This window comes from Vigna angularis, chromosome 1 (assembly GCF_016808095.1).
Source record: "Vigna angularis cultivar LongXiaoDou No.4 chromosome 1, ASM1680809v1, whole genome shotgun sequence".
Taxonomy (NCBI): Eukaryota; Viridiplantae; Streptophyta; class Magnoliopsida; order Fabales; family Fabaceae; genus Vigna; species Vigna angularis.
The window spans coordinates 64699629-64727619 of NC_068970.1; the positions used below are offsets into that span (position 1 = coordinate 64699629).

Here is a 27991-nt window from a genome sequence, read left to right on the forward strand (position 1 = left end):
TTAAGTTGCTACATAATGTCTTAGTTGGTAAATATTTAGGTTAAAGACAAACTTTTTAAAGATAGTGCCCTTTAATACACTAAAAAAAATTATCAATCTAAATATAAAATACTTAAAATAATAGACACGAAATTCTAATGAGTTACGGAATCACATTTGTTAACAAATTGAGAAAGATAATATGTTTTAAAAATATATTCTTAAAATCATATATATTACTTATACATGATAAAACAAAATTTATGAAGTAATTTCGAGTGTCAATGGTTGAAATTGATTGAATTGAATTTAACTTTACTATTTTAGGTGGATTGAAATGTTAAATGACTATATAGAATTAAGATTATGAACTATGCAATTAGACATGTGTGATCTGGTAACCTAATTTGTTGCTATTTTTCATAATGTATGAGATAATCACTCTAAAGGAACAAAAATGATATGGTTAAGAGTCATTATTTAATGTTTATTCTTTTGAACTTTTATTTTATAATAAAAAATATTATATTTTTAACATGATAACGATAATTTTTACTATTATTTTAGTTATCTTTTATTAACAAAATCAACTATTTTCTAAATTTTAACTTTTTTAATTTTCAATTTTATTTTATTTTTGTACATATATTTAGGTTACACTGGTATAACTATAATCCTAATCTCATTATATTATATCATGTGTAATTTTGCCAACTAGAGTCATTTGATGCAAATGCTGAGTCATTTGATACAAATGCTCAAGGAGTTATCATGTTGGATGTTATTCAGAAACGTTGGACACCAGTTTTGACAGATGACTCATTTTCCTAATTTTAAACAAGTTGGACATCGCTTTATATCGACGTGGTAAGTTAGCTCTATTTTTTCATGTTTGCTCGAGAGAAACACATCTTTGGCAGTTTGGGATACAAAAAAAATACATTTATGCAAGCTTGTGGAAACAATCATTTCTTCTTCTTTTGTATTTTATTTTGGAAGCTTAGGGTCTTCATAACAATAAAGAGCTAAATCTATTTTGTTGGGTTCTACGAGATAATGGAAAGCTAAACACATTTTTGTTGGAAGTAAATGTTTGTTTGTTTGGTGGTGTGTGTGGGGAGGTGTTGAGGACGACGAGGACGAGGACAATCACAACGAGAACGACAACAACGACGATGATGACTACAACAATAACGATGACGACTATAACAACCACGACAATGACAACAACAAAGACAACGACGACCACGACGATTACCGAAAGTGTGTGTGTCTCTCTCTTTGTGTGTATGTTTGTGCTTGTGGGCAGGTAAGTGCATAAGTAAGGGGTTCGTGTGTGTAATATTTTTGTGTGTATAATATTTATATGTGTGTGTAATATTTCCAATTACTACATGTATGACTTGATCCTTTACTAAAAAGTTAACACAACATTTACACAAGAGTTTAATGATACACTAATATCAAATAAGAAAAAAACTACCATTTGTACAAATTTATTTATCAAATTATCATAACGTGTAATTTTTTTTAAAGTACATTGGTAAATAAGTCGTCCACGTAGAACACTAATTCATTTTTTTTTTTGTAAGTTCATTAGTATGTAAGTCAATTTGAAATTAGAATCAAAATTATATAGAAGTCGTAGTTGATAATTAAGATTTTGGTGGTGTTGTCAAAGTGATGTAGAAGAGACATAACTTTGATTAAATTAAGCATTTATAAATTTCAAGCATGTATTAATTATACAAAAGTAGTACATATAAAGCACAAAGTATTTTAGTTTTTTATTTAAATTGACATTGATTGAATAGCATGACTTAATTGTTTTTATGTTGAAATTGAAGTTCCATATAAGTGACATTACTTTTTTACCTTTTTTTTCAGTCATACAATGACACGAGTTGTATGCAAAATTTCCTAAAACAAAAGCTGTGTTTCATATAAAAAAATTATGTTTTTCTTTATTCTTTTTTGTTGTACATGAATATGTGTGAAGTTGTATAAAACTTCTACATGTTCTTCGACAAGTGACATTACTTTTTACCTTTTTTTTTCGACACGAGTTGTATTCAAATTTTCCTAAAACAAAAGCTTTGCTTCATATCATAATTTTTGTTTATGTTTTCCTTTATTCTTTTCTGTTGCACATGAATGTGTGGAGTTGTATAAAACTACATGTTCCTAGTAATCATAGAGTTTTATAATCATCAAATTCATGTCACAATTTAAACAGTATTAGAGGTCTAATTAACATCATCAAAGTTACAATCATTTCGCATTAAGAATGTTTTCATCACCCCAATCCAACATATCACACATTTATTAATACTATAATTCTTCTCTTCCTCAAACTCGCTTATAAACGAGAACAAGATGAATCTCTTTCACTAAAGACCGAAGTAGATTGTCCCCAACTCACTAATTTGGCCTCTCAACAAAATCTGATTTATTTTTTTCCATCACTGTTACTATCGTAACTTTCATTCAATTGTCTGTTCCTCACAAAACGCATGCAAATATCAATAACTCACTAAATTAAAACAATTATATTTAAATTAACGACAAAACTAAAACTTCCCTAAAACATTATATAAAAGTATCCAAAATCCGATTAAAAACTCTGCGAAACACAAAAAGCAGAGAGTACTATCAACACATTTCGATAAAATATAAAGAAAGGGGAAAAGGGATTGAAATCAACGGTAGGATTTCTGGAACCTGGCGCGAGCACCGCGACCACCGAACTTCTTGGGCTCGCAGCGGCGAGGATCGGCAACGAGGAGTGTGCGGTCGTACCTGACGAGGATGTCTTTGATCTCCTTCTTGGACTGCTCATCGACGTACTTCTGGTAATAGGCGACGAGAGCCTTGGCGATGCTCTGACGGATGGCGTAGATCTGGGAGGTATGTCCACCACCCTTGACACGGATGCGCATGTCAACGCCGGCGAAACGGTGGCGGCCGAGGAGGAGGATGGGCTCGAAAGCCTTGAAGCGGAGGATCTCCGGCTCCACAAGCTCAATAGGACATCCATTGATCTTGATAAGACCGCGGCCGCGCTTGCAGTAGGTGACTGCCACCGCCGTCTTCTTACGGCCGAAGCACTGGACCTGCTCTAATGCTGGTGGTGTCTGCGCCATCTTAGCACTTAGGGTTTGGTTTTCTCTCACTGCGCCTCACTCAGGAAACCTATCTGTGATTCCTAATGTTTATGGCTTTATATATTCATCTACGGATTAGGGCTTTTGAGACTGCGGAAATACCCTCGTTGCCCCCTTCCACACTATCTCATTATAAAAGAAATTAAATAAATATATTAATAGGTCATAATGTATGCTTTAATTATGTAAAAATATTAATATATTCTATATATTGGTTTAATGTTGCCCCTTTGATAAAAAAAAACAAAATTTATAATATATTTTTTATTAAAAAGACTAAGTTTATAAATTTATAATTAAAGAAACAATTACAAAGTTATTTTATAGGTTAAAAAATTGTTATTATCATATAGTTAATATGATTAAATTTTTTGTATAAAACTTGTCATGTTTGAGGTTATTCGTGGACGTTTTTGATAGATGACTCATTTTCGTAATTTTAGACAAGTTAGACATTATTTATACTGATATGGTAAATTAGTCTTATTTCTTCATGTTTAATCGAGAGAAACACATAATTGGTAGTTTAGGATGTAAAAAAAATACTCTTATGAAAACTTGAAAGTGCGTTAAAGCTTGTGAAAATATTTTTTTTTTTGTATTTATATATAAGTGTGTTGGTGTGGTATACTAATACTAAATATGGAAAAAACTACTAAATTCATGCAAATTTATTTTTCAAATTACTATAACATGAATTCTTGAAATATATTAGTAAGTCATTAAGTAAGTCATTCTCATGGGACACTCTTTCACTTGTATTTGTATAAAAGTTATTGTTCATAACCACGATTTTGATGTTATTGTCAAATTAACGTAAAAAGAACACAACTTTGATTAATTTAAGTATGTGTTAATTTTAACTATGTATACGAAAGTCGTGCATACAAAGCATAAGTCTTTTGGTTTTTTTATTTAAATTGACATTGTTTAAATATCATAACTTAGATATTTTTATGTTGAAATTTAGTCATACAATGAATTTTCCTAAAACAAAAGTTGTGCTTCATATGCATAGTTTTGTTTATGTTTTTCTTTATTCTTTTTTTATACATGAAGATGTTTTGAATTGTATAAAACTTCTACATGTTCCTAGGTAAGAATCACATTGAGTTTCATAATACTAAATAAATGTCACAATATAAACAATATTAGAGGTCTAATTAACATCATCAAACTTGTAAACAATCCTACGACAATCTTGATGTCTATTTCGCATTAAGCTCAACTACTACGCATTAAGCTCAACTACTACTCATTAAGTATTATATTACTTATAATAGACTCGTCTACCGTTAAAATACTTTGATCACTCTCAAACCCAACATATCACACATTTATTAGTACGATAATTTCATTCTCTTTCTCGTACTCACTTATAAACGAACCAGAAAATAAACCTCTTTCACTTGTTACTAAACTAGACTATTCTCAACCTCACTTGAGTCACTAATTTTAGTCACTCAACGAATCTAATTTATTTTTCCCCGTCACTATTATCATTATAACTTTCATTCAAATTGTTGTCACTTACAAAACACGTATAACTCACTTTAGTTCAAACAATTACAAACAATTACCATGACAGCATCAACTTACCATATCTTTAACTTCTTTGCATCATGATGGGATTGTGAAGGATATCAAGACTGGCAGTAACAGTCTCCTTAACAGATAACACAACAATGTTCATATTTATAATCATAGTAAAAAATATAATAAAACATTTGTGCATTTGAAACATGATTTCTACTTAAAAAAAATTGTATAAAACTCGTGTCACACATAATTTTGTTGTGAAAATAAATAACAGTTAAAAAAATACCCATTTGAAAAGAAACTTGCACCACTTCAGTAAATTTCCGAACAGGAATGAATTTCCCATAAAAGATAACAAAAAGTATTAGGATTTTCTTTCGACTTTTGTAATTGTTCTTCAATTTGGGCCCTCGTCCCATTTCCATAGCATAACTCCTAAACTGACCCAAATTATCTAGAGCATAAGGCTAAAATTTTGCAGGCTTTCTGTCTCTTTCGAGAGCTATTAGTTTACATCTCCATCCGGCATTTGTGAACTGCTACGCAACAATTTCCCTCGTAGTTGTAGCCCCGACAGGACCAAAGACCAAACCCCACTCGAAAAAAAGGTCCATTTAGTACACAGCGACAACAAAACACAATAATCTTGGGACACCATTTTTAAGGTTCACCCTTGAAAACAATAATCTTTCTTTCTTGTCTTCTCTTCTCTTCTTCCACCCCCACATCACCGTCTCATCTCATACACGAAAAAAAGCATATAAAGAAAAAAAAGAAAAAACCAATGCAGAGGCGGTTCAGGCAAGTTTGCACTTCTTTAAAAGAACGCAGCTTCATGAGCTATGCAAAGTTTGCTGCAGTGAGTGGCTTCTCTGACATGAACATCATCATCATAAAAGCAACAGCCCCAGATGACGTACCTCTGCAAGAAAAGTACATACAGCAGCTTTTGAAACTCTTTTCCATTTCTCCGACTACCTGCCACTCCTTCGCAGTCAGCTTCACTCGTCGATTTGGAACCACTCGTAGCTGGCGTGTTGCACTCAAATGTCTTATTCTTCTTCACCGTTTGCTTCGTTCTGTCCCGGGAAAAAGCACCCTCTGGAATGAACTCTTGTGGACACGTTCCAATGCCTTGATTTCTCTCCACCCTTGCCATTTCAGGGATGAATCTTCCTCTTGTCCGGTTTCCTTCACAAACTTTGTCACATCCTACGCACACCTTCTGGATGAAGCCCTTAACTGCGTTGCTTTTGATGACAACACAATCGAAGGACAGGAAGTAGATGAGAAAGAGGAACCTACGGCTGCAACTGAAAGTTTTCAAGAGAAAATGAAGGGACTGGGAGAAATGCTTGAAATATTGCCACAATTACAAAGCCTTATAGATAGGGTGATGCAATGTTATCCAGTAGGGGTTGCATCACGAAGTTTTATTGTGCAGTGTGCCATGAAACTCATACTTCGTGACAGCTTCGTTTGTTACACAAAATTCAGAAGAGAAATAGTTGGGGTTTTGGACAATCTGCTTGAGATGCCGTATAGAAACTGCATAGCCGCTTTCAATATATACAAGAAAGCTGCAGTTCAAACTAATGAACTTTACGAGTTTTATGAGTGGTGCAAGGTAAAGGGTATGTGTGGACAGTACGAGTATCCTTCGGTGGAGCCAATTCCATACATACAAATCAAGGCTTTGGAAAGTTTTCTGAGTGGAATGTGGCAGTTAACGGAGTCTTCGTCCCCAATAACTAGCCATTCATCATCTTCTGCGGCATCTCCGGATTTCACTGAAAGACAAGTAGTGACGAGAAGAGATACTGATGACATCAAAGGAAAAGTGATTGAGGCTGAAGAAGAGAAGCCTTTGATTGAACCAGACAGAGAAGACGACGAGAACCTTAGCTGGGAGACAATTTTGGAATCCTCTGTTAGTTTTAGCCATGCTTATCAGAGGGACCTATGCAGCTCCTTCTATCAGCTGGGATGGGAAGGAGGATATGGCATCGAGCAACATAGCTTTAATGCGAAGAAAGAACACAAGCACGAGCATGCATACGACACAATGAATATCGCCGTTCACAAGTCTCCTACAGCTACTCACAACCCATTCTCCGAACCATATTGCTGTTCCCCTCAAGTTTAATGAGATATTTTTAAGAGATCATTCTAGCCCTTAGCAATACATGAAGTCCATAATGCATTACATGTCCTGTATTCATGAAATTAAAATCGCAGTTCCATTATCATTGGATTTACCTTCGTTCAGGATCTGCCATGCATTCAATTTAAAAAAATCAGATATCTTCGGTAATAGAGGTACTCCAGACATCATCCTATTGACTAGGTAAATAAGGTTGGTTATATATAATATATTTTCTGAGCGAAGTTGAAAACCTACTAACAAATGGCAAGCAAACCTAAAATCAGTTACTTTCACAAAACAACTCTACTATATTAGTAGTGTTTAATTAAATAGAGAACAAACTCCATGATAACTATAAATAATCATGTATTTAAGTGTATGTATGAATTCATCATACACATACTCGCATTGATTAAAACAAGTTGCGTTTATGTCAATGAATTTGACAAAGGAAACTATAATTTGAGTAGAGATGTATGTATGAATTCATCATACATATACTCGCATTGATTAAAAACAAGTTGCGTTTATGTCAATGAATTTTAATTTAGTAATAATGTGTACAAACAAATACCAATGTATAAATATAGATAATACATACAACACATCAATAGAACGTGCTAACAGAATAATCATGTTAAGAGGCTCAATTTCCGAAGCTTGGTTTTAATAACCAAACAAACATCCAGTATTGGGGTTCAACAATTTAAATGCATGGATATGTAACCACAGGTGCAACGAAACCATCTTCATGAAAGACCACCGAACAGTTGCACCAAGTCTACAACATCTATGTTTCCTAGGTTTGTCTATTGATGTAAATGAAGGTTTAAAAAAAATAATCACATTTTTTGAAGTACATTTGACGACCACCGGCTATCGAGAATATACAACACTATATACAAGTCTATAAGAGAATTCATAACATTTCATGCTCATTTCTGAAAGACTAAACAATTCCAACTCTGCCGAAATCTGGCAGAAGTTACCAAAACAGTGAGGGCTGACAGTGAAAAGTGTTGTGAACCCACCACCTCAACTCACGCACAAAGTTAGCATTATAGCACGTGCATGAAATGAAACAACCTTCAAAAAAGTTTAGTTGCGAAATCGCCCCTTTTGATTTGCTACTTCCGGTGCCTCCGCTTTTGATCAGCTCTTTGTCTCTTCTCATCATCCCATTCACGATCATACAAGCTAATACTCAATTAAGGTCACAGCACTGAACAAATATAATAATGGAAATGTGAATGGACATTAAGCAATTCAAACATTCATAAATGATAAAATATAATGCATGTTTAGGCAACTCATCAAACAAGGACTCCATACCACGATTCCCTAAGAAAAGGATGTAAAACGTAGTGGACATAATACATGCAAATGAAGGGCACATAAGTAAACAGTCTAGTGATGCCCTCCACCAAAAATATATTGAAAGACACGAAATCATGAATTAAAATAATAAGCGTGCATATCAACAGGTGAAGGATACGGGTCTGAATCACGGCGATTCAACTTGCTGGCAACCTCTTTACCGTGAATCCTGATATTTGGTTCATCTATGTAGTTTGGATGCTGGATGACGGGTCCCTTTCTGTCTCCCCTGTCCCTTCCATCATACCCCAGTGACATACCAATACCAGGGGGAGGAGGTGGAGGAGCCACAGGTGAGTACTCCCCAGGTTCACCAGTTGCTAGGTGCTCCCTCTTAAGTTTCCGTCTCTTGGATGCGGCATTTAAATCCAAGTCTTCCTTTAGCACATTAGGTTTCTCTCTTTCTCTCTCCCTCTCTTCAACCTGCATTACAGATCAGAAAGACTATTTAACATCTTAAGAACAAAGAACGGCTAATCACCTGTCTTTCCAAACACCAGAAGAGACTAAAAGGTGTTGAAAACAAGCTAGTACTAGTTAGTAAAATATCAAGTCAAACATAGAAAAGGGAAAAAACCTGCCAATGCAAGACATTTAAGTATGTAATAATGAAATAGTATAAATTCCAAGGAAAAACAAGCTGGAATAAATCTTACATTCAGATATTCTATATTCTTGCAATACTTAACCCTGCTAAAACTGTAACAATAAAATCATCATAATTTCTTTCAAACTGAGTTATTTTTTCATTTGTTTCACTCACTTTCAGCTTCCGGTGATAATAAATATATTAACCATTACGACTTCAACAAAGAAATCGATAGTTCTTCATAGAAAACCATGATTGTTAAAAATATAACAGTCAGTTATTTGTTATCAAATTGACAAGTATTATAACGTTCACACTAATCCATAGGGCTACAACGTGTATAAGTCACAAAGTAAATATCCTTCTTTAGTAGCAGATAGTGTAGAGTGAGGATTGATAATCAATATTTATCCATACCTTAATCTCTTCACGTTTTCGATCTCGAAAATCATCTTCTTTACGGCGTTTTGAATCGTCCTGAGAAACCACAGTCTCTTCTGATCGTCTCCGTTCCTTTTCTTCATGCCTTGGAGAAAGTCTTTGAGAGTGCCTCGTAGCTCCATACCTCCTATCAGCATCTTCATCACGCCTACCAGCTCCCAAAGATTGAGGAACCATATTAGGAGGTAAAGGGGGTGGTGGAGGCAAGTTTTGACCATGGAAGCGATCATCAGCATGTGATTTTTCTACTGATGCATCACTGTAACGTAACTTATTTCTATCATCCTTGCTTCTTTCATCCTTAGCTTTCTCAGGGAGTCTATTAAAACTCCTCTCACTACCCCTCTCTTGCATTCTCTCAACAGATCGTTCTCTTCCATATCTTTCAAGGGACCTATCCCTAGGTTTTTCTGCTACAGAGTCATCACCCCGAGACTTGTCCATACGGTCTAATCTTTCCCTGTGGTCCCTGTCATATCTTTCATTGCCCTTGTCTTTTGGCCGTTCCAGTGACTTATCACCTGCCCTGTACAGACCATGTTCCTCTGGTCCCAATTTTTCATCAGAAAAGCGAGGATCCATCAACTTATCTCTTTCAGAGAATCGAACTTCACTTTCAAAATCTCTTACCTCAACATCTCCTTTTCGTCGTTTACCTAGTCTGTCTGGTTCTTCAGCAGAACTGGCTCTCTTCTGAACTTTTTCATTTGATTTTGAAGTGATTCCTGTGTTTTCATGCCTGGGGGAATGAACTACGCGAGAAGAGGATCCTCTAGTGAAATCAGTGGTATCATTTCCTTCATCCTTCACCACAGATGCTCTACTATCAGAAGACTTGGCAACTCCAGCCTCAGCCTTTGATTCATTACCAGGACCATCCAATGAAATCCTTATTGGTGGGTTTGAACCTTTAGTAGAACCTGTAATGGTGTTACCATTAGCACTGACTAAAGAAGTTACATTGGTAGTTCCACCGTGTCTTCCCTCCAATGCATGGGTTTGTAGATCCTTGTCACTACTCAAGGAGCCTGAAGTTCTAGCAACAGGTTTTCCAGACCTACTATCTTCTTTTACAGGCTCTTGTTTTGATGGTTTTGAAAGTGAACCAGTAGGCACCGATCGCTTTGCTGAAGCTCTTGACTGAAAACATGGGAACCAAATTATTCTGGATAAAATATAAAATTGGAAAACTAATAATATTGAAGATTAGAAGAGAAAGGATAAAATGGCATCTTATGTTATCATATAATTTAAGAAACATTGTTTTAAAACAATTAGGTTTATCAAATAATTGATTATTTTATTCAACATTAAACTTCAGTCCTAGATTTCTTATCATGTAATAAAACTTGGGGCTAAATTAATCAAGTCTTTATGATGATAGGATTATTATCACCTTCTGGCCCAATTTTCTTGCAATACAGTATTAAAAATTCTTGAGCTTAATAATTCTCGCTGACTATTACACAATTTGGCCAACCAATCAATACTTATATCCAACTTCGGTCCTAAATCTTATTCTTCAACCCAACGATATTATACTTTTAATCCCAAAATCTATGCAAGAAACCTTGCCACTAAACTATTAAAACTGAAATACTAATTGCTACCTCAGCATTTCTTGTTCCATGTTCATCTGATGATCTATTTATCGATTCTTCCACTTGCTTTGAGTTTTCCATAGACTTTGACACCCCAGATTGCATAGAAGGTAAGATCGAGGATGTTTGGGCATCTAATCCATTTACCATTGAACCACTCTTGACTTTTGTATGGCCAGAATCAGATTTTGTCACAGTCATGCTTTCAGTTCTTTCAGACTTTCCATCTGCAGATTTTGTTCTTATTACCTGATCTTTGGCCGTGTTTCCAGAGTCCACATGTTTTCCACTGGCAGATTCATTTTGTGAAACATTGAGATTCATCCCACTATGCACAGTTGCTGAATTTCCAGCTGAAGATTTAGTCACGGTTGGTGCAGGTTTCAACTCAAGATAACCCATACCAAATTCTTCATCAGTCACCCAAGAAGGCTGCAAAAGGAGTTAGAATTAGTATGTTGAAACAAAATAAAGGTAAACCTATAATAAGTGACACACATACCTTCCTAGCAGCCAATGCTGCTGCAACACCAGTTGCCAACACCTTAAGATCCTCTCTTTCATCACTTTTAATCTTAGCTACCTGCATGGAAGATGCAACGACTTAAATGTAATATTATAAATTACTAGTACAAGCAAAGTTTACAATAAGGATATCTTACTCGCTTCTCAAGGTTTATCCCACTCTTCCGGGTAACTGGGAAAACACAAGAAATTTTTGTCAACATTATAAGTGCATTTCTAATTTCCATGTACTCGCTAGATTCCAGACACTGAATTAGTAAACGTGTGATTCTTTGACTCCACTTCCAGTGTACCTATCCGCCAAAAAGTAAATACCAAAATCTATCATTTAGCATCATTTAACATTCAGTAGACTAATAATAGATCACAATTAAATAAGTCAAAGCCTTAAGAAAGAATCTATATAATTTATAACAATTAATAATGGGAATTGGATTTTATAACTGTTTTTTCGTGTACATATTTATTTTACCTCTTTTACCCCTCATTCTCTTCAATGACCCATCTAAAACAAATTACGCATAATTTAATTGTATAATTATACTAATAACCAGTAAAAATTAAAATATCTTATAATTGTTTTTATACATATCTATTCCATATGAAGACATCTTAGTTCAAGTTGGAGAGAATGAATATGCTAGTAGAGGTGGTGTTTAGCACCTTTGGATGATTTGGAGATTCCTCCAATTATTGATAATGAAGAAGGTCCTGGAGGAGAGAATATCAACGAAAATGAAGATAATGATGTAGAGGACAACGATGATTATCCTGCTTTTGATATGAAAGATTTCCTAGGATAGTTTATATTAAACATTGAACAATTTATTAGATTTTTTATGCTTCTCCAAACTTACGAACCTATTTTACTTGTTATGAGCCCATTTTATGAATTATGTATGAGTTATTTTTATTATTTATATTATTTTAAATGATGCACCTATTTATGATTATAATTTTTTATTTACTCTAACTCTTACTAGTCGAGTTACTATCCTCAAGTACGAGTTTTCATTCCCTTTTCGATCCCCTTATGATCCTCGAGTTTGAAAACATTGCTCCAAGCTGACCACAACTAAAGTGGGCTAAGTGCGTCCACAATTAAAATGACTTTCTAATAATATTTTATATTTGTAATTATTTCTAGTGTATAATGCGCAGGTGATATGCAAGTTGAGATAGAGTGGAAAAGCAAGTAGATCTACTTAACGGAAGCAAAGAGATTCATCGCAGTTAAAACCAGTACAGATTAGAACTTACCTTAATGAACTGCCCATATGTAACTCGTTGACTATCTGGATATCTATAGTAAACAGCAAACCCTGGCATGTTTCCACACTCACGTTCATAAATAGATTCATCACTCTGGAAAAGAAGGAATTGAAAACATAGCAAACATTAAAAAAATGAACTCCTTAAAATTATATTAGAAAAATAAAACGGTAAAGAAAAACACAAGTACCTTCCAATAGTAAGCTATCTTCAAAGTCTCATACAGAAACCTACCAAGCCTGCCTGCCTCGTATTCAGTGCAGCAGCATATCATAGGTTGTAGGGTCTTACAAATCAAAACATCTATATGATTGACTGTGTTAAAAAAAGGGGTTCCAAGGGAATGAAGTGTGTGGACAAACATAGCACAATAAACAGCATCTGGCATACTGAAAGTACAGCGTGGAAAAATACAGCGCTGAAGAAACTCCATGTTGATCTTCAAGGTGTCAGGACAGGAACTTAACCATATTTTCTTTTCATGAGAAAGACGTCTATGAACAGATGCAACATTCTCCTCGTGTTTATGAAGTTCACTAATCAGCCGATCAAGAGATTCTTGAATTCTTTCCTTTTCTTTCTTCCTCTTTGTAATTGCTGAGCTCGAATTGTCAGAAAGCTCCTCCAATGATTTAAGATTTGCATGCAGCTTGCCTATTTCTGACTCGTATCGATTTTTCGGGACATATAGATCATATAACGTAAGACCCCAAAATGTTGCATAAAGATCGGGAGATAAGCTATTCCATGCTTTTGGAGGTAACATGGTTTTAACAGTATCAAGAAGATACGACCAACTGGATACAATAATAAAATAGTAAATAGTAATCCACAACATAGAGAAAATAAACTTTACACATCTTATTGCATATCAGAAACAGATAATAATTTACATTTTCAGATTTAACTATTATGGAATCTAAAACATCTTGCAATGAAAAAGGTTAGGGTTATAACCTTATAGGATTTTGGGCAGAGCCAAGATTTAGTACCATACTACCAGAATTATCCAGAGGATCAGACTCAAAGTTAGAAGATGCATCACTAGCACCACGTTTATCATCCAAGGGCCAATAAATATCAGGATCTCTCTGAGACTTGAAAAGCCTCATTATGGGACGATATATCAAGAAAGCAACCTAGTCCAGGGGTAAAGAATGGCAGTAAATACAGATTCAAGTGAAGAATGATGTAGCAAGACCGATGCAGATAAAGAGAAAACCATGACAGAATAGCAGATAAAAAAATGTAGCAACTACCATAGATCATGTAGGAAGTTCATATAAATAGAGGTAGAGGGGAAACAAAACCTCGGGGTCCAGGTGGTAAAGGTGGACTAGGTCATGGAGGGAGGGAATAAGAATGCCATAACTTGATGATGGGGTGACTGCACTGCCAAGAAATTCCACATATTGAAGGAGAGTTCCATGACATCTATCAAACTGCTCGCTAACCATCTTAATGTAGGGTGCATCTGCATTTACGACAGCTCTGCAAAACATTAAATTTTGAGAAAAGAATCTTGATAGACAATTATAACATTTTTTTAAGTTTACAAGCTTACAGAGATCGATGTTGAGCAAGAAGTAGTAACAGTGGGATTGCCAACTTTGGTTCATCTTTTGGAAGTAATGCGTCTCTCAGTCTGCTAGTTGACTTTATCAATGCCTGCACTTATTAGTTGATAACTTAAGCAACTTACCATGCCAACCCCAAGTCAGATGTTGAAACTTATAAATAAGTAGTAACTAAAATTAATTAACACTAGAAAATTCATTATTTTGCTGTAACGAAAGAAAAAACAATGCAACCAAAAAAATATTCAAACAATAGCAGTTGCACTGGTTTTGCTTTCTTTACGCTAATAAAGAGATCATAAGCATACTTCTAAATAAAATAGTGCACTAGTTTGCTTTCTTTACAGGAAATTAATGAAAAGAGATCATTCAACTAATTCACACTTATCTACTTCAGGAATTTAAATCTATAAACCTCCAATTATCATGGATAAATCAAGTGATTTTCATTCAGCATACGTCTCACAATTTTCCAAAAACCAAAATATAATCTGATATGTTAAGTAACCAGTATCGGTACATGCAAAAAAACTTGGCCAATGCAAATTAACATAGGGAATTGACATTTGCCACACTTAAAAACTGTCCATTATATGGAGTAGAATTTCAATCCATACAAACAGCAATGTCACTAATGTCTTGCTTTAGAGAATCTTCTAAGACATAGATTTTGTACCTTATTATTCCGAGTTACACCAAAAGAAGTTGCTTGATATCTGAGAGTGTCACTCCCTGCCATTGCATCAAGCTGTTCCTCAGTCAAGTTCTCTGTGTACTGGACATTTGCCATTTGTTGAATAAGCTCCTAAACAAACCCACAAAAGTATTCATTAGCAGCCAGCATTTGATTTTTCTTGCGAGCCATAGCTCAGATTATACATTATTAGAAAAAGAGACAGAAGAAACACCTGCAGTAGAACAAGCTCAATTCCTTGCCCCTTTTTTAACTGATTCACAAGATACTGGAAGAGGCCCCGTAATTCCATTGATGGGTACTTCTTACACCTATAATGAAAAAATGACTATGAAAACATTCAAAGAAAATTGTTCTTCAAGCAGTAATCACACAAATCCTACTCAATATAGAACATAAAGAGGCAATAATAAAAACGAGCAATCATAGGCAACATCAGCAGAAAACAATTTAAAGTAAAATGAAAGCACAATTTCATATATCTGTCAGTATATATCAATTTCCACACAGACCAGACAATTATACCAACATATAGGATGAAATTGCAGAATCATATGGCAAGGAAATCAAGTTCTCTCACCACCCACAAAAGATGAATGAACTCAACAACGTAACCCATGACATATGACATATTCACTCAAGACGTAATCCTAATTGGATCCTACATTTGTTCGCATTATTTAACAGTAACATCAACCAATTAATTTTGTCTTTTCTTGTTTGTACGCTACTTGATTAAGTATATATAATTTGATTATTATTTTAACTAGAAAAAGTGTTGCTAATTATTTCTTTGATCGCTAGCATTTTTTTCTGCATTGTCAAAGATTGGAGACATTCCTCCAATTTCCAAGTGTTGTTCACAGTAGGTAACAGCTCCAGCTCTGAGAGGCAAACTAATTACATAATTAAGGCACCTTTTGAAGGAGATGACCATTAAAACCATACTTAAATTCACCAAACAGAACTCAGAAAAGCTAATACATAATATAAACACAAATTTTTTGTTATATTATTACACACTCAATATAATATTCAACAAAAGGGAACACTGTAGAGAGAGAAAGAGAACAACCAAACCAAACTGCTCCAGGCATTTCAATCCCCATCCCTCCACCAAGGCAAAACAAATTCCTAGCAGAATATTGGCACCCAAAGTTGGTCAATGTTTAACAAGTATGCCCAGCAAAAATAGTGTGGCCACAAGCATATCATTCTTCATTACTGAGGTATATGGCAAAGTAAGACCAGATATTAGAAATGTTATGCTATCCGTTCATCAGAAGATGGGTATCTCAGTGCTATACAGTCAATACGATAATCAAACATCCTGATGCAATGAACTATTGTTCACCAATCAAGTAAACTACTGGTGATTAGGTCAAATGAAAAGCCTTAATTTCAATCATCCTCTTTTCTGAAGAAAGAATACACTATCTATCAATATTAGTCGTCCATTGGGTTCATTTGTGCAGTGAACAGTTTCCACAAGAGTAAATGGTTTCCTTGACATCTTTTCATCACCATTTGCATCACAAGAGGACAACTTCGAAGAATGCTACTACAACCGAAGGCTCATCAGAAGGATCCAAACCTATATGTTATCAGCCCAGCAACAAGGACCAACCATTCGTGTCTAACAGTAGGCTTTTAGCAAGAATGACTAGTCATCATATTGCAATCACTCGGTAAACAGTTCAGGTTCCATACATGGGCAACAACTTATGAATTTGTATCCTTATTACTTTGAAAATCATCATGAACTATGTGTAGACAAAACGGTAATGTATAGTTACAAGCACCAGCCCCCCTCCTTCACATCATACTGCGTAAATGCAACTAAACTGACCATCCCGTCATTAACATTAGAAATGATCAAAAAATCATTGTGCAGCACACATATCATGCATACAACACAGGCCATCTTTCACATAATAAACCTTGAACACTTCTGACTGATGTCATTGCATTTTGTAAGTACCCATTGTTTCATCTCCATCAACTAATTGTACATGGCCACAGTACGGACCATTCCAAGATACATATGGAAGACCAAGATCCAACTTAATGAACAACTCATTCAAATGAGATAATTCTCCATCAATCATGGTACAGTGACCGCAGCTCACATGTCACGTCTATATCATAAATGACACTTCTTAACCTTGTCAGTCTCCTTTACCAAATTATACGTAACAAATGAACCACAGCACAGAATGTTCACCCCTTTCAACCAATAGATAACGATTCTGAAAAATCTGTCAGCAGATACCAGAAATTGAACACCATACAGCTGTCTGTGCATGCCCACCAACTAGCAAATGGTTCGAATTTGATCCGACAGTACCACTCAGGGACATAAAAATGCTGCTATGTCCAGTAATCCGGCATCTGCTAAGGTTGATCTGCAACCTGGAATTTGATAGAAGGCATCCCGCATATATCTAAATTCTATAGGAAGACATATAAATGTACAAATATGACTAATAAATGTTATTATCAACATTATTACTTAAGCATCATACATAATTCCAATGATATAAGAGTCTGCATAAACTGGAAGAGAAAGAAAGACACAATCATCTAACAGATTGTAGACAGCCTAAATTTGTTGCAAAGACAACACGTTGCTATTAAATTGATGGTTTAATCAGCAGAATAATATGTGAAGAAAAAGAGAAACCAAACCACAAATTTCAATATTCTATAATAAAAGTGGCAAGGAAACAACAAATAACTTACAGATGGCCCCAAAATGAGGCTAGAGATTGAAGCCAGTCTGACAAATTAAGGCCATCGTCCTTTAACTTATCACGTCCACCAAGTGCTAAGCGCTCAATCACAACATATTCCAATATATCATACTCAAGCTGTTAAGAAAAAAGTAAATAAGGTTCCAGGTGGAGAACTATCTTCCAATTTCAAATCAACTTCAAACGATAGAAAATACTGAATGCACAAAAACCTTATCCAACCAAGTGAAATCGGCTATATGGATCACATAATACTATTTCGTCCTATGTTCAACTAAAAACAACTTTTACAAATATTATTCACTCTAGTCATTGTGAAATTTTCTCATGAACGTGTCAAAAGGATAATAATAGTGTCCTTATTTTCACCATTTGTCACTTCTGTCAGTCAGTTTTGACCACTGATTTTTCTTGTTGTCTATTAAAAAATATTTAGAAAAAAGACCACAACAAAACAAAAGCATAACAGCTCAATTTAAATGATTAAATTAGAAAAGAACATTCCAAAATTAGGAGCAAACTACAACTAACCATCTTCCCACAGACACCGTTTCATGTCCTTAGAAACTCCTAACATCTTAGTATCTACACTTAAAAAGGTAGTAAGAAAATTTAACAAAAGAAATTTGAATCTACATTGTGCAAGAGTACAGAAATACAATACAATCAATTTCCAAAGATTTAATTCATCAGTTGAGGGCCATAAAATTCTAAATATTCACTAATGGAACTTAGTTACCACAATAGAATATAGGTTTCATGTCTTACTGCTTATTATGAGGTCACAGATTAAGACGTCACTAATGGATTCAGCAAACACAAAGGAAAGAAAAACGCAAAAACATGTGCACACCTGAGTCAGGTACTTAAATGCATCCACTACAGGAGTAATCATGTCTCTGTAAGCCTCAATCTGAACATCACATAATTTGAAAAAATTTACAACGATAGAATGGAAATCATTAAAAGCAATCAGGTCCTTTCAGTATCTCAAAGTATAAACGTCCTAATAAATTAGCACCTGATGAACAATTGTTCGGAGGACAGTCATTGGGTTGGCATGAGCTAATTTTGCAACCATCCGACCTAGCTGCTTCAAATTTTCCTTTGCCAGCCTTTTCAAAATACGCCTAGTGTCCAACTGTACAGAAAGAGTAAAGAAAATGAGAATAACAAAGAATCAAGCTTGCAACATTCAGTGCAGATGGTACATAACATGTATAGATCTGCACACCTTGGCAGTTTGTCTTGCAGCTAAGAGCATAGGAATGCACTCATCATCTTTTTCCCATTCACCATACAAACGATATCGCACCTAAATACATAACATTCATCAACCAAGCTTAGCTAACAACAAAACATGTAAAAGGCTAAACATTAATAAAAAGAACCTCATAAGGAAGAAGACTCATTAGTTCCCATATCTCCTGCCCAACAGCAGGATTGGCGGGAATTAACTGCAGAGAAGGAAGTACACATGCTCCTAAAGCATCCTCCACCCTTAGCCGTGCCTCCTTAAGATGTAAGTTAGGGTTTCCAGGAAAATGCAATTGAGGATTCAAGGCACCATTGCCACGACTTACAAGCTCAAGAGCCGAAAGGTAATAACCTCTCAAGACCCTACAAACCTAATCATATTTTAAGAGAAAATGGAAGAGGAGAAATCCTATCAGCATTAAAAAAAATAGCAAGGACAAAGTTAACAAACTAACAGAACAACTTAACACACCTTCTGCAACAGTATAGTATCACGGTAGAGATAAGGTCCAGTACAAGAAAGCATCTGAAAAAGTTCCTTAGGAAGATCTATGAAAGAATTATATCCTGAAGTGTTATCAACATCCATAACATCAGTGCCTCCTGACGATGATCCAGGATTTTGAAGATGTGTCTGACGGACAACATCATATGCTGAACAGATGGTCTTCTCAATAAGTCTGGATGAGATCCCAATATTATAAGATCAGAGAAAATACGGGCATTCAGAAAAATTGTTAGCCGCATAAAAATTCAAACGTAAATGGCCTAATAATACAGGGCATTAAATGCACGCACATACTTAAACACCTAGGCCTCTCATGAACATTGGACGTAAATTTGGAATAGGTCATGTGTTTGACACTGGTTTAATATCTCCAGTCAGTTTCAACATCCAACACTCACTGACATTGGTTTAATCACAGTTCCAAATATGCTGTATCATGGTCCAGTTCAAAAAGCTTCGGAAGAAAGTAATGACATTTCTGTTATGTGACTCAATGGTATAAGTTATCGCTATGCAAGATAACATCTTCAAGGGTATCCCATTTGGCCTCGCTTCAGGATAAGATAGATTTTCTGGCTTCCGTTAAGTGCCCGGTATTCATAGCAGTTTCAAGTGAGGTTTCCCAAGGTTGTAGATTGAGCATTTACTCATAGGATCAGACAAACGGTCCAACAAGTTTAGGAGCTAGATGGTCCTCAAGTCTAAGCAGGATCCAGTGGAAATAAGATAAGTGTAGGATTATTGAATTCACTAGCTAAAACACATGATTGCCACTCTCCTCTAACCAGGGGGTTCATGCTGTTTGGCAGATCAGATCTGGATCACATGACTTAATGAAGGAAAAAGAGCAAAAACGGTCTCCCCAAAAATTCCTCTTTCATCACTCTCTACACAATTCACATTTTCCCTCACTCAACTTATACCAGACTTCTCTCTCTTCTCTCCCTACATTTTTGTGTCCTCTCTTGGGTATGGGTTGTTAATTCCCACAAGGCGATGCCTATGTTGTGGTTCTTATCCCATGCCAAAATCGTGTAATTTTTTCTCCTGATCTCTCACTTTCCATTGAAACTTCATTGATTACTGTCCAAAAAATGGAAAGTTGTTCGAGACATTTGGTACCCCATTTGCTTGGAGTTTTAATCAATAATTTTCAATGCTTGCACTTGTACTAAACAATTTTATGCACAACCTTAAGTGTTGATTGAGATTTAATGATTAATTTCTTGTATGTTACTTTATATCCATGTGTGTTTTAAGTATAATTTTGTATTTTAGTATCATTTTAATATCTATGTTATGATCCCATGAATTTTGTTTCTTCTACACCTCTGATCCTATATAGGATTACAATTTTGATAGCATATTTTAAGTTTCTAATATGCAGAGGCATTAGACAGCAAGGATGCAATTTTGGGATGATAGCATTGGTCTTTCAGACCCTATGGCTTACTTATCCTTTTTTCTTTTAGACTTCGGGTCCCTGTTAAAAATAACATCCTCAACTGGGTTCACATTTTTAAGAAAATCCAATATCCCAAAAGAACACTTTATCATCAATACTGTTGGAAATCTCACTAGACATAAGACCAAATTATAGTATATAGTACAAACTCCACCTAACAAATCGACTTTAAAGGTTAAATTAGGTTTAAAACTCATTAATATGATGGTATCAAAATCTATCCTAGTAAGGTTTCGACAGTCATCAAACTACCAATAAATATTTAATTTTCCGTTCGAGATGTCCAGTCTTCAACAAGAAGGAGTGTGTCAGACATCCACATTAAATAGATATAAGGTCAAATTATAGTATATAAGTGCAAGCCATACCATACATAATTGATTTTGTGATTGTGAGACTAAATTAGACTTAAAGTTCACTTTCTAAGAAATACATTCAATGGAAATTGGAAACACAAATCCAAAAATGTACCCAAATAGAAGTTTTTCAATGTAAAGTGAAAGGGAAAGAGAAATAGTATACATCAGTTTTACCTGAACAAACTATCACATATTTGACTATGTTCCACAGCATTGAGTGGTGAAAGGCGCTCAAATAATAGATATGCATGATACCTAGGGAGGGGAAAAGCAGAAAATTTCAAAAACATACATTTGCTAGAAAGCAATTATATGAACACGTTATATTATACAGAAACTATTTGAGCCATAAATCAATATTTATGGACTAGTGAAATCAAAACTTCAGTAAAAACTATATAGTTTGAGAGCTGCAATATATCTTAATAAGTGTAGCTGATATTGACAGAGTTACCATGTAAGAAAACATACTGATAAATAGGTGATGTTATAGAAGAATGGTAAATATCTCAACCACACGGAACCAACGAGAAATTCCATTATTTTCATTGTCCGAATAGATCAATATATTTAGTATGCTTTGGCACATCATACAAAGCAGTTTGAACATTAATCACTAAGATAGAAGGTGGAAATTTATCCACTGTGAAGACATCAATTAGCAAACCAGGTCAAAAGAGAAAAAACAAGATAGCTAGAGGTAATAAGAGTCTTTCCCATCACATGCTATAGTAGATGCATAAATCAAGCATACCAGTCATCCACCGAAAGAAAGCCAGTGAGCAAGCCCAAAGTCTGACTGGTTTGAAGCTCAGTTGTCCGCTCTTCAGTTGCTTCTGTTTCAAGGTCTAGGGCAGCAAAGAGATCTATACTGACATCCCCCTGTTTCTCATCATCCATTAGATCTTTTCCAGTCGCAGCAAGGTTTATTCTTCCAATTTTATTAGCCTATAGTTAACATTGACAACCTCTTAAAAAATGCCGCATGTATTTTGATATTATGCAAGATCAACACTCAACACTGACATGTTTCAATTCAAGCAACGAAATTAACATGCTTGTGAAAATTATTTTCCTCACATACCAAAACCAAATAGTTCAAAACACAGAAAAATAGTGTTCTGAACCAGAAGCATATAGGAAATTAGACAGCCTTGTTGAAATCTCGAGACACTTTGGCTCATTTCCTTCCACTTTTCCTTATAGAACAAATTTCACACTCTTGAGCCAGAAATACTTAACAAGAAACATTTTTCATCCCAAAATAATAATAAAATTCAAGTAATTAAAGTTGACCATGTATTCAATAAAAGCATGAATACCTCTTCAAGTCGCTTGGAAGAGAAAGTATTGTAATGCTCAAATGCCTCAACATCTCTGGGAAGTAGATGAGTGTATCTGCATTAAAATGATAATCAGAAAATTCCTCATATATTACATGATACATAGCTCCAGTCCAGAAATCATCATGTGCCCTAGTAATTCAAACAAATAAGCTTAATTAAAGCATGACTTAGTTCCCAGACAACAAGCTTAGTTCTCCCATTCCTAAATATCTAAATACAAACATCTCCATTTCTAAACAAAAGGAATACCAACCTGAAAAATATACCATAACAGTATGCATGAACAGAGAAAGTATCAAACGATCACAACTGCTAGAAAAGCAAATACATTATTTATTTTTGAGATAGATAAAATAACCAAAAAAACATAAGAACTTATATGCTATCAAAAAACTTAATGCTCCAAAAGATCCCAACCAACCAATATAATGGGCACCTTGACATCCCAACTGTTGACATTGTTGATAGACACCAACCAACCAACTACAACTTACCACTTAGACTTTGGCACTATTATATGGTGCATCCATTTTATACATCAACATTTTCCCAGAAAAATTAAAAGCACAACTCCAATTAAAGAGCGGTAATGATTGTTTGTCAATTAAAAGATCACAAGGGAAACTACAAATAACCTCGGATGCAGCCTGATGACAAAATTGATTAAGTATTGAATTACTGTTAGTATAAACTTCTATACAAGAATGCTATATGTGATTTTGAAGTGGTGCATTAACACATCTTACATGCTATCAAGATCAATAAAATCCTGCTTCACCAGCAAGGCTGTGAGTCTATAGAGCCCAAATGGAACAGAGCTGACAACTTCCATGCGTTGATAATATTGAAATTTGAACCCAAGAATCTGTGACGCATGAGACTGCATAGAAGAGAAAAGACCATTACACAAAAATTTGTCCCTTAAATTTCATAAACTAAATAAAGGAATCACCTAGGACTGTATATTGTCCACCTTTGGAAATATGGGAATCAACTCTATAAACACATCATCATCAGGCTGCAGTTCAAAACACTCTAGGACCTGAGAAAAATATACATCAGTAGCTAGATAAAACATGAAATGAAACATAGATAGGAATGTGAATTAATAAAAAAAATCAACTAAAAACATCCAACTTACAATATCAAAAACGCGATTTGGATCCAAATCAAAATGGCCAATTAATGACTGCAGAAGTAATATAAATCAGTACCATGATCATCCTTATGGGGAAAAAAACAATACTGGAGTAGTCATAGTACTTAAAATCGTCAAAACCTTAATAATGCCAATGGTTGCTGCAGATGATTTTTGTGTAGTTGCTTCAGAGTCCCGGCAAAGAAGAGTCACCTACACAATTAACTAAATTCAATAAAACATACAAAAGCATCTGACAATGCAAAGTATATAAAATAAATTCATGCAACTAAAAACAATTGTTGAAGATGGCATGATCTTCAGTCAAAAATCACTATGGCTGTAACAAGTGATCAATAATTCATAGAAAATATCCTAAAAATTCCAGATATTGGTGACTATGATTATACCAGCTTTGCATAACCCTCACTCTCTTCTCTGAGAAGGTTGAATTTGGTTTGCTGATAGAGAAGTCGAGTATTAACTCTGACCTGAAATCAGCAGCACAAATTAATTAAATACAATTGAATTGAAATTCAAGGTGATACATGATTATTGATGTTTGATGCAAGCAACAGTACCAAATACAAATAAACTTAAGATCAACTATGTGGGTGCATTTTATGCATTTAGATGCCTTACTTGCACCTGTATATATATGGCTTTTCCTTACTGCTCTCATCAGCTGTGTTATGAGAATTTATAGATGTGCAAATAACTTTGACATGCTACTTACATTGATACAGACAGAGGACTTTGTATAACATTCCTTAAAACTTATTTATGAAATACAAGTCAGCTAAATTATGATAGAATAATCTGTTGGGGTTCTTAACTAGGGGTTTGTCCTACTACGTAGAAGTTCTTGCTGGGTTATTATATTTGGTTTAATGAAAAGAAAGATGGCAAATTCCCAAGCAGCGTACAGTTGATAATATTCTGTGCATAGCTTGGGTAGTATTTGAAAAAAATACATCAGGGACTGTTGCCATGGTTTTAAATATATTTTCAAATAGGATCGCATTTTTAGCATATCTCCTGCTTTCTGTCCATGATTGTTCAAGAGTGTGACTACAAATGTAGCTGTTTTATCATGCAGAGAGTTAGTTCTTTCTTTTTTGCTATCATTATTCTCCTTTGATGTTTTTTCAAATGATGCTTCATTAATTATAATATTTTTTTCCATCTACATATTAGATAACCTCCTCTCCTTTTGTGAAGATTAAGAGCTTCCACCTTTTCTTTTGGCCAAATGTATTCCCATCTTTTAAAAATAAATTTGAGTGTCTAAGAATAAAAACAAAACACAAGAAATAGGAATAATAGAAGGAAAGAAAGAGAAGTCCCTGGTATTATAGCAATCATATAAAGAAGTTAATAGCTAACCTCTTTACCCTTCAAGTCCTGAGCCTTAATTTTGATCAATTCAGCCTCCCCCAAGAATTCTTCCTACAAATGCACAACACATATAAATAATATTTTGCAAATGCAAGAAACTAAAGTTACCTATGCACTAAATATTCTGCCTATGCTCAGTTTCTCACAAACTAAACAGAAGCCAGGAAAAACAGAAGATACGTGGAGCCAACCTCACAACGTTCTTGAAGTAGCCTAATTGGAACCATTTCAGATTCCACAAGCCATCTTGCCTGGAAAAATGAAAATTTTAAAATCAATAGTAAATTATAAAGGAAAGAGAGACATAATGTTTACTCCAAAAAGATGAAAATTTACAAATTAAGGTTTTCATCAAATAAAGTATACAAGATCAAATACTGACCAGCTTGATAAGACGAGAACGCGAATCTTCTGGCATTGTATGCTGTAACCAAGGAGACAGTAGCACATAATTACAATAAGTGGGTTTACTACAAACAATACAGTAAGAAATTGAAACAGTATTCACTGTCTCCCTCCAGTCACAAATGAAACACCGACAATACATATAAAGAGCTCATATATTTACAAACATTCAAAATCAAAGGCATTAATCAAAAGTAAGAAAAGTCATTGCCACAACTAAATGTTCAAAATCTCAAATAATATATAATATATAATATATCTAAGACACAACTGAGATTTCATAACAAGAATTGGTATTTTCAGGGAAATTTTTTTCATTGCAATTTTCTTACTCTCCTTGATACAGGTGTGAATTAAGGTTTTAAAAATGAAAATAAGTCACAGTAAACATGAAACAGCAATAACAATAGCCTTATCCCGTTAAGGGAAATCAGCTAAACGTATTAAATTACATCATTGGCCACAGATGAAAACCAACTTCCTACAAATAGTATTCACCATGAGATCCCCTGCTCAATAATTCTACCATTGTTATTCCTAGTCTCCTTTGACACCATTTCAAAATGCCAAAAACCAAGTACTCTAAACTCCCAACCACTAACCTACTCTGCATGTGGTGAAACCATTTTAACCAAGTTCTTATCATCTTTACTCGATACTTGTCATACCAATATCTTTTTGTATAGAGCCATTCAACATCATGCCCTTTTCAAGTGGCCCAAAATCCATTTAACATTTTAATTTCTACGACCCTCACCTTTCTAAAGTCAATCATTTACTATCATAATTTAATTGGTTGTATAGCAAAACTATAAAACTTCCCTTTGAATTTGATAAGTAATTTGGGTTACAAATTACCCTTGATACCATTTTTGTTATAACCACCTAAATTCTATAGGAGGCACAAATACAACACATGATGCAGATGTAACACGGACCAAATAATGGGGTAAATTAAAAGCTATAGACTATAAATCAATGTAAATTTAACAGAAAAGAATATTTTTAATCAGGAGAGAATTTATATTTTGAAATAGAACTAGACATAGTAAACATAATAAAATGGTAAGAGTTATCTAATTAATATAGCATTCAGTGTTACTGACACAAAAGTTTAAATATAAATATAAGGAAAAAACATACACAAGCAAAACTAAAGCAATTGACAAGTCCAACACAACACAGCTACTATAAAAAAAAAGGTTAATGTAACATTTCAAAAAAGCTGTGACCCAGCATCATGAATTTTGAATTCTCCGTGACCTCAGTTACAATAAATTCATTCACATTTGGGGATCTTGGTGACCAGACTTCGGTCACATTTGTTGTCCACAATATCCCGCAAGATCAAGGATCACAATGAAACCTTGGGTTTGTGTTTCTTAGTTATTATGCCATTTGATCTTATTGACACAAAAGTTAAAATATATATTAAACAAAAACTTATAAAATGCAACAAAGGTGTATTTGACATTTCCAAGCAACATATAAGCAATACAAGCCGCTACTGTTTGCTTGTTAGTTATTACAGCATTCAATCCTAGAGTTATAAAAGTTTAAAATGTATAAGTACATAATTATAAAACAAAAAACTTTCAAAGTGTCCCTGCAGATTTCGTGTTGCTCATGACACGGCTAATATTCAGATGTTTGCACGTATTAGTTGATTGATACGGAAAAGAAAAGTGTGTGTTTGTGAGAGAGAGAATATAAGCTATAAGACATAGCTAGGAGGAAAAAAGAAGGAAGATAAAAAAAATGAAGAAGACTGACAATCAACTATATCACAAGAGCAAAGCAGCAGCATAACTCACATCTTGAGCCATCTGGGTCACTATATCAGCAAAATTCGAAGCTATTTTGTCACTGGAAGCTTGTTCTGAAAATATGACAGAATCCAAAGCAACTTTACACTTGGGAAACGGCAGTTCACCCCTAACCTGGTAGAACCAGAACAAAAAGTCAGTCCCTTATCACAAAATGAAGTAATTCGTAGCATTGAAGTCGACACCCAAATTCCAAAATTTCAATTTAAACCCCAAATAAAAAAATAAAGAAACAACGAAAATCGTGATTAGTTAGTACCATAGTCCAACAGAGCTCGTAGAGGAATCGCAGCATGGGGACAGCTTGGGAGACCTTGAGGGCAGGGTTGCCACTCCTCCATTCGCGAACACACTCCTCTGTTACGTATACAGACTCTGTGGATGAAAGAGACATTTGGACGAAGGTGGAAGCGTGAGATTCGAGGTTCGGGAATGAATCGAGAGGGAGGGTTTAAGAAAGAATCATGCTTCCATGGACCAAATGCAAATTGAGACCATTTTAGGGTTTTCAGAGAAGAGAGAAGAAAGAAGGAAGAAGGGGTTAGCCTTTGGGACAACAATGTGGATTGTGATTGAATTTTTATTTTACCCAAGAAAAAAAAACTTAGCTACGAACATTTATATAATTTCGG

The 27991-nt window shown here is 34.7% G+C and overlaps 3 protein-coding genes across 3 annotated transcripts; 1 reads left to right on the top strand and 2 right to left on the bottom strand.

Annotated features, from left to right (window-relative positions):
• Positions 1–2507: 2507 nt before the first annotated feature.
• Positions 2508–3210, bottom strand: LOC108323395 (40S ribosomal protein S16). Its single transcript, XM_017555840.2, has one exon. The coding sequence runs from the start codon at positions 3120–3122 to the stop codon at positions 2679–2681; it is 444 nt and encodes a 147-aa protein (XP_017411329.1). The 5' UTR covers positions 3123–3210; the 3' UTR covers positions 2508–2678.
• Positions 3211–5466: 2256 nt separating this feature from the next.
• LOC108323400 (putative clathrin assembly protein At2g25430) lies at positions 5467–6828 on the top strand. Its single transcript, XM_017555843.2, has one exon. The coding sequence runs from the start codon at positions 5467–5469 to the stop codon at positions 6826–6828; it is 1362 nt and encodes a 453-aa protein (XP_017411332.1).
• Positions 6829–7457: 629 nt separating this feature from the next.
• Positions 7458–27950, bottom strand: LOC108323404 (THO complex subunit 2). The gene is made up of 32 exons (XM_052871821.1): positions 27619–27950; positions 27348–27473; positions 25511–25552; positions 25320–25379; positions 25117–25179; positions 24141–24221; positions 23872–23943; positions 23734–23781; positions 23566–23634; positions 23339–23472; positions 22569–22644; positions 22001–22194; positions 21421–21501; positions 19387–19594; positions 19049–19285; positions 18892–18972; positions 18679–18798; positions 18511–18570; positions 17647–17774; positions 15119–15215; positions 14887–15015; positions 14198–14301; positions 13944–14124; positions 13591–13772; positions 12824–13430; positions 12622–12726; positions 11499–11654; positions 11339–11419; positions 10846–11268; positions 9212–10375; positions 8324–8628; positions 7458–8025 (listed from the first exon to the last, which is right to left on the bottom strand). Exons 1-32 carry the CDS (start codon positions 27751–27753, stop codon positions 7956–7958), a joined length of 5619 nt encoding a protein of 1872 aa, XP_052727781.1. The 5' UTR covers positions 27754–27950; the 3' UTR covers positions 7458–7955.
• Between the last annotated feature and the right edge of the window lie 41 nt (positions 27951–27991).